Source organism: Mchenga conophoros, linkage group LG6 (genome assembly GCF_057382185.1).
Source record: "Mchenga conophoros isolate Kocher_MC1m ecotype Shallow Benthic linkage group LG6, M_conophoros_male_GT1.1, whole genome shotgun sequence".
Taxonomy (NCBI): Eukaryota; Metazoa; Chordata; class Actinopteri; order Cichliformes; family Cichlidae; genus Mchenga; species Mchenga conophoros.
The window spans coordinates 11535886-11546122 of record NC_140531.1 but is presented as its reverse complement, the minus strand read 5'-3'; the positions used below and the strand labels follow the sequence as shown (position 1 = coordinate 11546122).

The 10237-nt window shown below is 43.3% G+C and overlaps 1 protein-coding gene across 1 annotated transcript; it reads left to right on the top strand.

The window, feature by feature from the left end:
- The first annotated feature begins 2459 nt into the window (after nucleotides 1-2459).
- LOC146572170 (B-cell receptor CD22-like) lies at nucleotides 2460-9444 on the top strand. Its single transcript, XM_085276182.1, has 9 exons — nucleotides 2460-2514; nucleotides 2698-3003; nucleotides 3078-3311; nucleotides 3400-3504; nucleotides 3687-3920; nucleotides 4010-4351; nucleotides 8609-8954; nucleotides 9032-9089; nucleotides 9211-9444. The coding sequence occupies exons 1-9, from the start codon at nucleotides 2460-2462 to the stop codon at nucleotides 9442-9444; spliced, it is 1914 nt and encodes a 637-aa protein (XP_085132308.1).
- Nucleotides 9445-10237: the final 793 nt, after the last annotated feature.

Below are 10237 nucleotides of genomic sequence, written 5' to 3'. Positions count from 1 at the left end.
GAGGGCTAGCTCTGTGGTCGGCATGAAGCTGGACACTCTGGTGACAGTGGCAGAGAAAAGGACATTAAAGAAACTGATGGACATTATGAACAATGCTGGGCATCCTCTGCACACGGCCATTAACAACCAGAAGAGTCTGTTCAGTGACAGGTTGCTTCTCCCCAAGACAAGAACTAACAGACTTAAAAACTCCTTTGTCCCACACGCCATCAGACTGTTTAACTCCTCTCTGGAGGGGAGAGGGAGGGGAAACAGGAGGACAAAGGAGGGAACAACTAAGCTGTAGTGCCTCTTCACCTCACTGTACAATACCTTGTGCAATACTTTTTGTAAATAGTCAACAGTGCAATAGACTCAATACTTGAAATGTGCAATTCACTTGTATTTTTATTTTTATTCCTATTTATTCTATTTATCCCCTTTGTATATTTTATTTATATTTGTCTCTGTATTTATATGTGTGTGTGTGTGTGTGTGTGTGTGTGTGTGTGTGTGTGTGTGTGTGTGTGTGTGTGTGTGTGTATATATATATATATAGATATATATATATATAATATTCTGTAACTCTGTAACTTCTGTCGGTGCTGTGCTTTTTTGGAAATCAAATTTCCCAGAGGAACCCACCCGAGGGATTAATAAAGTTCTATCTTATCTTAACTTATCTTATTTGATCATCACTGCTGTGTGAAATGCAGAAAACATGCATTATGTTCCAGTGAAATCCTGCAATATAACTACACAGAATACAGGGTGACATATGGATCCGTTCCACTTCTGCTGTACCCCACACACACACACACACACACACACACACACACACACACACACACACGGTCATTTGTTTAATTTTCACCATTTATTTGATCGTGTTCCAACTTTTAAACTTTGGTCTTCACACGTGAAAGACAGGTACTGTCATGCGCCGTGGTGCGCGGGCACGAAAGGATCCAGGCGCAGACTCCGAGCTAACAAAAAGACACTTTATTAAAACAACGAAAGGCGACCCGGGGAAAGTAGAGAGCAAAACAGAAACTAAAAATCCGGGGAAACAATGACACGAGGAAGCCGGGATCGGGACGGCGGGGGGCTGCAATAGAAAGGGGAGATGATTACTAGGGAGCCAGGAAGCGGGGAGAACATATCAGGACTGAGTTAGAGTAGGGGCTTACGATAGAACGGAACCGTGGGAGCTCGGGAGGGAAGTGTGGCAGTCCGTGGGGGCAGGAAGTCCGTGGAATGGCGAGTGGGCCAGGTGAGCGCCGCGAGATCCAGTTGAGCCGGAGGACAGGCAGGTAGCAGACGCCGAGTAGAAATCTGGACAGAAGTAGGCAGGTTAAACAAAGTTCCAAGCAGAAGAGAATGCACACTTTTCGTGGAAGTCTGGTTACCACTGTGGGGATGACTACGGACTGGCGTAGAGCATCCGTCAGCGCCGGATTAAGTGGATCTCCGTGTAATCACCGGGATGGAGAGCAGGTGTGCTAGTGATGGCCCAGCCCGGGGGTGTGGCTACCCGAGCATCAAGCATTCCACAGACCATGACAGGTAGCCAGGAAACCAGGTGACCAAATGCATCCAAAGCACAATAAAAACCCGAAACATAGAAAGAGTTATATATTGCTTTTCTTAATCAAATTACTTTGGACTTTTCTGCAGTACACTTAATGATCACCGAGGCAGAGTCGGAAATTCTTCATGACTGAAGTGTTTCCAGCATAAACCAAGTGCAGACAACAGTTTTATAGTTCTATATAGTTCTATATTGTGTATTTTGTTGTACAGTTATTTTATTTTCAACTTTAATTTATATATTTTATCTTATTCTTTCCCACTTAAATTTACCCTTCATTCTAATTTGTGTTGTACAGTTATTTCATTTTTAACCTTAATTTTTTATATTTTATTCCTTCCTAGTTAAATTTACCCTTTTTAATTTTTCATATATATTTCCTATCTTATTCATAGCCTTTTCCCTTTTTTTCTTTAGGTCACGAGCAGTTGTCTAAGCATTTCACTGCATATCGTACTGTGTATGACTGTGTACGTGACAAATAAAATTTGAATTTGAATTTGAATTTTATCAACTCTCCACAGCTTAACACAACTGCACAACTCACTGAAGGCTCAAAACATAACGTCAGTAAAAAAAATTATTGTTGGTCAAATCAAAGTGACAACAATAAAATAATAACCTTAACATGTTGACTCCTTCAAATTCGGGGCACACAAAAAGAAAAAAAAAAGCCCGCGCTCTCAGAGAAAAAGAGGAAGGAAGTTTTGATCGCCACATTAATGTGATACAGCAGTCCAGTTTCAGCCCTGACTATCGTTCACTCTGTGCTGCATTGTATTTGAACATAGCAGTTTTTTTTTTTTTAATATTCATTATTATTATTATTTATTTATTCATTCATTTTATTTATATTTTTTTCCTGCTGGAAAGTGGGACTACAGCCATCATGTTGTTGACAGATTTTCAACTGATGTTTCTGGGACTCATTTTGTGCATTTCAGGTATGAGTGATAAATTATGTACTGCTACATACTGACAGAGAAAAGTATAAAAGTTGATATGATTATTATACGTATGATTTATAAATGAGTTACTAATTTCAGCTGATTTCTTACAATAGAGAATAAAATAAATGCTCATGTTAGAAAAAAAAATCTGTTTGTTAATGAAAGTTTGTGTTAAAGGTGTTAATGGAGGAGAAACCAGGATCTGTGCTCTCAAAGGTTCATCAGTGGATCTGCACTGCTCACATCAACATCTGACTTCAAACAGCAAATGGTTCACTGCACACTGGGATGGTTACAAGTATGTTCAGAGTGAGCTCTCTGTGGATGGACAACGTGTAATGTACAACATGTCTGATAAGAAAAACCCAACTTTAACCATCAATGATCTAAGAGAGAGTGATGCAAACGCTTACTGCTGTATGAAGACTACAGACAGTCCAGGACACTGTTGGCTCAACAGAATTACTCTTCAAGTTGTTGCAGGTACAGTGACTTTTACTCATGAATTACTTTCCAAATGACATCATTGTAAACGTTGTTCTCCATCATCCTCTCAGAGCTGCAGGTAAAGGTGATTCCTGCCACAGAGGGACAGACAGTAACACTGATGTGCAGCAGCAGCTGTCCTCTGACTGAAAAGCCTGCAGCCTACATCTGGTACAAGAACGGAGAGTTTCTCTATGAGGACTGGTCTCCCTGGTACCAAGAGCTGCTCAGCAGTGAGGAAGCAGTCACATACTCCTGTGCTGTCAAAGGCTACGAGGATCTCAGAGCCCCTCAAGTCTCTGTGGGTGAGTCATGATGTTTATTGTCCCTACAAAACAAACAGAATGGGTCATACGGTGAATAATTTCAATCAATATCATTTCTTTGTTTCAGGTTACCTCACAGAGACCTGCTTCAGTGTGACCTATACTAAAGGGAGAATGTGTTCTTACAGGAAGACATCAGTAGATGAGCCGTGCTCCATCACATACCCCAGAGGTGACGTTTCCAGATAAACTGTCTGTTGTGAAAAAAACCTATTAATTTTTTTAAATTTCTCTCTCCATTGATTTATAAATATGTATATTAATATATATATATATATATTATTAAAAACATAATAAGAAGATTGTTATATCTCATAGTGACTTATAGAAAATATATTTATTATCTCTTTAAAGAGGTTCACATATTGAAGACTCAAGGGGGAAAAGCGGAGTCTGTCACACTGACCTGTAACACCACCTGTACACTGACTGACCCTCAAACTGCCTACATGTGGTACAGAAATAGACAAAGTTATAGAGAGAATCAACATTTAATTGCTGAATATCGGCTTAATTTTTGGAACTCTCGGGAAGCAAAAGTCTTTTGTGCAGTTAAAAGCAACACCTATCTTCAGTCTGCAGAAGTCTGTGAGTAATACAGAACTATGTTTATTTTGCCAGTTATTATTATCATAAAGATCATTTGTACAACTTTAAATCTTCCATTTATATTTCAGGTGTTCAGGATAAAAACTGCTGGAGAGTGAATTATGTCAGCAGGAGAATCTGTGCTCTGGAAGGATCTTCAGTCAACATCACAAGTGAATACTCACATCCTGATAACATGAAGGCAGAGTTGAAATGTTGGAGTAAAAAATGGAGAAAAGATAAAGTGGAAGTTGAAGAGCTGATTGAGGCTGCAGGTGGTGTGGAGTATCAGGACAACATGAAGAACCAACACATCCTGACCATCAACAACCTGAAGAAGAATGACTCAGGAGGATACACATTCAGATTCAAGAGAGATCATGAAAGATGGACACAGTCTGATCTGCCTGGAGTCTTTTTGATTGTCACAGGTAAATCTAAACTCTTCACTCAGCAGACTTTACTCATTAATGTCTGAACAGGAGCAGAGGTGGAAGAAATATTCAGAGCCTTCATCTAAAACAGCATTACCACTATGTTAAAATACTCCACACAAATGCCTGCATTTCGGGCTTTGAAAGTCTATATGTAAATTAATTCTAATTAATTACTTAATTCTAACTCCAAGATACAAAAAAAGAGAAAAAATGATGATCTTCACAGTGTTTTATTCACATAAAATGCATAAATATGCAGTAAATTATCATTTTATATCTGTGAGGTTTTTTTTATTCAGGTCATTTCAAGTATTTTATACTGTTGGGTATTTTGGCCTGCACTGCAATATGCATACTTGCATTCAAAATGACAAAAACTGCGGAAAACCTCTGATCTGTAAAAGTACTTATAGTGTCAGACATAAGTTGTGGACTAAAAAGTTTTCTTTTTTAAGATGATTTAGATTGAAGTTACACAAAAGTACAAATATGTTGAACTTGTAGTGAAATACACTTCTTTAATAAATTCATTTCTTCACTGAACAGGAGGACTAAAGCACCAGTTTGTAGTAAAGCTTTAGTCAAAATCCATGTTTAGTGTGTGAGTCACAGAGGAGATTTACTCTGAGATTAAATGTTTTTGATCAGTATCGTTACTCAAAAAAAGAATATATGGCACATTACTTCTTTTATAAGTAATGCAGTATGTCACTCAATTACTCACCAAAGAAAGGGATTTGTTACACTGCTCACTGCATTGCTTTCTGGTTACTCTGTAAATTAAAACTGAAAAACATTGTCAATTATCTGTCTTGATGCATGCTCAATCATCCAGCTGAGTAAATCCCAAAAGCTCGATTCTGTTCTTCTGGATGTAGCGTTTTCATGGCAGAAACGTTGGTCTTTGATCAGTAGTTGTTGATCAATGGTCATGAGAATTTGCATGTTAATGATCAAGGAACTGACCTAGTTTTAGTCATTATGCAAATGTCCTGTTTATAACGTTGGGGAAACCTGCAGTCAGCTGAGACTGAAGAAGTCACTTGGAGTGATGAAACGTTTCTCCCACTGAAAACGCTACGTCCTGACCTGGCAACCTGGCTGCCCCTGGGTGGGTCCGGGATGGGCGTGAGGTTCTGGGGGTGCTCCGTCTCTGGGCGGGGGCCCGGGCCGGGCCTCGGGGGCTCGGGTCCTGGTTGGTGTGTTGCCGGGGTTGTGGGCGGGTGGGTGCATGGGGGCCCGGCCCTGGAGCAGGGTGCCGCCGGTGCATCAAGCCGCCTGGGGGGCTCTTCAACTGGTGGGGGGGATGGTCACATCTGGCAGGAGCTTTCTTCTCTCAGGAACTCTCTGCAGGAGGGGGAGATACAGGAGAGGTGGAGGAAGATCTCAGCCTGGGCGTTTACCGTCTTATGTAGTCTGGAAGATGTGTGGTTGGTGGGGTGGGTGCAGTTTTCTCTGTGGTGGGGTTGGGTGGACTGTCCAGGGCTCTGTGGAGCCGGGGGGCGCTACTGCACTGGGCCCCGGTCTGATGGGCCTGGGCCCCCCTTCCCTGGCGGGTCGCGGAGGGTGGGAGTGCCTACTGGGGTCAGCGGGGGAGCTGGCCCCAGGGAGGGGTTACCTGCCCCTCCCTTCCTTCCCTCCCCATCTCCAGCTGCCTCCCTCTTCCCGCTCCTCCACAACCACCCACACATGCAGGGCCTTGGAGTGGGGGTATGTCACCAGGGTGCAGAGGAGGCTACCCCCCCCCCCTGTCCCCTTCTGGCTGCCTCTGCCTCAATTTTATCCCACAACTTAGACATTCACATTATTCACACTCTCATTACACATACATATAGGATCTTGGGGGTGGGCACAATCACGGAGTCCAAATCACCATCAGGGTGTATACCTCACCCCTGACGTCGTTGCCCACCTCTCAATTTTAAATACACTTAGTCATTGAGGGCTAGCAGGAGGGACCATGCGCTTACCTGCTGCTCCTTGGCAGGTAGCTCCATGCCCTCCTGGGTTTTAATTGCACCTTAGAACACATATGCATCAACACTACAATGAGCGGGTGGAGGGAGGTTTGGAGTCTTCTCCCACCCCCATTCTCTGCGGCCTGCTGGAGCGGGGGGGCTAGTAGGAGGAGTTGGCCGTCCGACTGCGGTCTGGGGTGTGGGGCCTCCCTGCTGCTGCGGAGTCGGGGTGGTCTGCCTCTCCCCACCGCAGGGAAAAGGGTAACACCACCTGGGTCTGGGTGCAATTCCCCCCTCCAGGGGCAAGGGTACCTAGACCCGGTTTGTAGAGTACGCTTGGGGAGTGTGATTGTGTGTACAGCGTCTCTTTATGTCTGTCTCCACGTTGGTTGAGTGTGGAGTGAGTGCATATGAGAGCATGAGGGTGGGAATGGATGTTTGTGTCTGTGTGTGCCTGTATGTCTGTGTCTATATGTCAGGTTGGGTATCAGACGCCACCTCTCTGGGGACACCTCAGGCCCTCCAAGGTTTGGAGGCCTATCTCCACCCACCACCACTTCCCCTGCCGGTGGCGGACTCCCTCAGGTGTCGGTGTGTTGGTGGTTCTTTGTGTCTGGGGGTGGGCGTCCGGGTACACACCGGCTCACTCCTTGGCGGCCGCTTGTCGGGGCCTGGGGCCTGGGGCTCGCTCGGGCCCCTTTGGAGGTGGGGTGCCCCCGGCCTCTCGGCCTAGGGCTCGGTCACTCAGGCGCAGCTGGGGGCCGGCGGAGCTCACGGGCGCGTCACTGCAACCCCCCCTGGCTTCTGCTCCGCGGCTGCTGAGTGAGCCCTCATCTGGGACTCTCCTCAGCTCTTACTGGAACAGTGGCGCGGCTGCCCCTCTGTTGGTCTTCCATGGTCTCTTGTGTTCTGGGGGCCTCTGGATGTCTGGAGTTTTGATCTCCTCCATACCCGCTTCACACCCTGGAGGATGGGGCTGTGGCCCCCCCACACTCCCTAGCAGATCATTACATGGAGAAACCTTTGGAATGCAAGCATGCTGATCCACACAGGTATGCACACATGGGTATTCACAGACGCGGACTAAAGCTTTCTTGGCTGCTGCCTCAAAGCACACTGTGCGCTGTCTATCTTGCGTGCTGCACAATATCGTTTATTACTTAGTAAATACTGATATCTATGACTAGCTAGTTTATTGTGATGGTGCTTTGTTTTCTCTATTATTATGTTGCTCTTTGTTGTTTGCTGTCTCCTCTGTTTGTTTGTTTGTTTGTTTGTTTGTTTGTTTTTTCTCCATACAGGTGACCCAGGAGTTTTTTTTTTTTTTTTTTTTGTCTCTCTTCCCCCCCCTTCTCACCGTCTCTTCTCCCCTTGGGTTTTCTTTCTTTCTCTCCCCCTCTCTCTCTCATTCATTCCCCCTGTCCTATTTATTAAAAAAAAAAAAAAAAAAAAAAAAAAAAAAAAAATGACAAAGGATGAACTGAAGCTCTGCCATCACGTAATGTCGCATACTGCTGTTTCTGATGTCATTTAAAAAAAAAAAAAAAAAAAAAAAAAAAAAAAAGAAAACGCTACGTCCAGATGACCAGAATCAACCTTTTGGCACTGTCCATTATTTATTGGTTAACAGTATAAACCTTTGGTTAAAGTCCCACACACCAACACAAATCCCTATTCTATGAAGACACATATGATTTTTCTCATTACTATTTTGTAATGGACACAAATCTGCAAACACAAAGCAAAGATGAAAACTGGCACAAAAAACTTTGATCCAGAGTGATTCTACTTTAGAAACATAAACAGGTAGAAACAGAGGCTGCAGCCTGTCTGCTCATTGCTGCCTCTGTTACCTGTTGAAGTTCAGGCTGCTGGGCTGGAGTCAGCATTCACTCAGTCTGTGCAGATGTTTGCAAAGATCCAAAGTTGTGTTATCAACATAACACAGTTGTTTTTTTGTTCTAGATGCAGTTTCCACTTTATCATCGCGCTCTTGTCTTTACGTGCAATAAAGATAAAAGTAATGTCTTTGCCTACAATCCGGAGAGGCTGTAGACCGCTCTACCTTTTTTTCTAATCCTGCACACAAACTTTGTTTGAAATTTTTCTTCTTTCTCTCCACCCGGTGTGCAGATAACAGAAAAACCTTTGCAATGCAAGAAATGACATAATTGCAACTGTAATGTGATTAGTGAATTTAGTACAGTAACACATTACATTACTGAGTTACTGAAAAATGTTTTGTGTTTACAACAATACATTAAACACAACACTGCCAATGTTCCTCTGTCAGAGCTGAGAGTGAAGATGAGTCCTTCTGCAGTGGTGACAGAGGGTCAGAGAGTCACACTGACCTGCAGCACCAGCTGTCCTCTGACTGACAACACAAACTACATTTGGTACTTGAACAGTCGACCTCTGACCCCGAGAGAGAACCAGAACAAACATCTGATCCTAGACCCAGTCAGCAGGGAGGATGCGGGAAACTACTCCTGTGCTGTGAAAACCAACAAAGATATCAGCTCTGCTCCAAAGACTCTCACTGTCCAAAGTATCACAGGAACATGGACACCAGCAGCTGCAGGAGTTTCTGCAGCTCTGCTGGTTTTAATACTTCTCACTCTCTGCTGGTGTGTTAGGTAAGTGTTGGTTCACAGCAGTAGATTCAATCTCTGCTCTGAAGTCACTCATTTTTCAGTTCATTCATTTTAACCAGGAAACAGAGAACTTCTGCTCAGCCTCCAACAACTGAAAGGTCTGACCAAATTGAACAGGTAGAGATTAGAGTTTGTGAATTGTCTCATCTTTCCAGTGGTCATTTCATTTTTCTCAACATACAGTGAAAGGAGTCAAGTTTAAAGTACAGTATAAATTAATGCTGTTTGTTTCCCTCAGCTCAGCCTTGGTCCTGTTAATGACATCTCAACACAACCAAAGCAGGAGGATGAAGTCCACTACAGCAGAGTCTACTTCAGGCATGTGGTTCCTCTTTGTTCCACCGTACAGTCAGATCAGCCCAGACAACAGGAGTGTTCTCATTATGCTGCTGTGAGTTACAGCTCTGACGGAGCATCTGGTGTCACTCCTGCAGACACAGACTTACAGACTTACTCTACTGTGAAAGTTTGAGAGAGATGCTGTGTTCAACAGCCACATATCCATTACCCTGCAGCCATGTCAGAGTACAACCTGAAGAGCTCACCAGAAACTCAACAATCTAATCAGAAGGAAAATGGTCAGTTTATAGTGGTGGCTGATGATGAAACAAGTTCTCAGCAAGGAACAAATGCCTGTTAATGAATGCAGCACATAAACCTACATGACTGAATGCAGCAGGGTGTTACATGTCTGTTTATCAGTTCGCCATCTTAACTATCTCTGGACGTCGTTTTCCTTCTCTCTTTTATGACACCACCCTCTACTGGTGCAGTTTGGTATCTAACATTACAGGACAGCACAGTTATTAACAGCTGTTACAATGAATGATTTATTGTGGGATGCCCTTATTTCATAACCGTGTTAACCCTAAAAAAATATTTCCTATGTATGAAATACAAAGGAATTACAGTGACTCAGTATCTTGAACTGAGTTTGAGCAGTTTCATCTTAACAATGTCTGCTGTAGATGTCTGCATGCACTGATCTGATTGTCTGATTAAATATTTGTCTTAACAAGCAGCTGGACAGGCATGCCTAATAAATTGGCCGGTGAGTGTTGCAGTGCTGCTGTGATGTATTGTACAGTAGTTGGTGCTACTTTCTCATTTTGTTTTTGCTCTCCTGTTTTCTGATGCATATATTATTTTGCTTTTCTCTATTTCAGAAGTTGTATTTTTGTAAAGTTTCACATAAATCCTTCACATTTAATGTTTATGTCTGAACTCCACATGAGGCAAACTTTTTTACAAAGTGAGAAAGTTTT

Bases quoted from the DNA above. Each gene is read 5' to 3' on its own strand.
- LOC146572170 (XM_085276182.1), top strand. From the start codon at position 2,460: ATGTTGTTGACAGATTTTCAACTGATGTTTCTGGGACTCATTTTGTGC. The intron at 3,312-3,399 runs GTGAGTCATGAT...TCTTTGTTTCAG, and splicing joins AGCCCCTCAAGTCTCTGTGG to GTTACCTCACAGAGACCTGC. The intron at 8,955-9,031 runs GTAAGTGTTGGT...CATTTTAACCAG, and splicing joins ACTCTCTGCTGGTGTGTTAG to GAAACAGAGAACTTCTGCTC.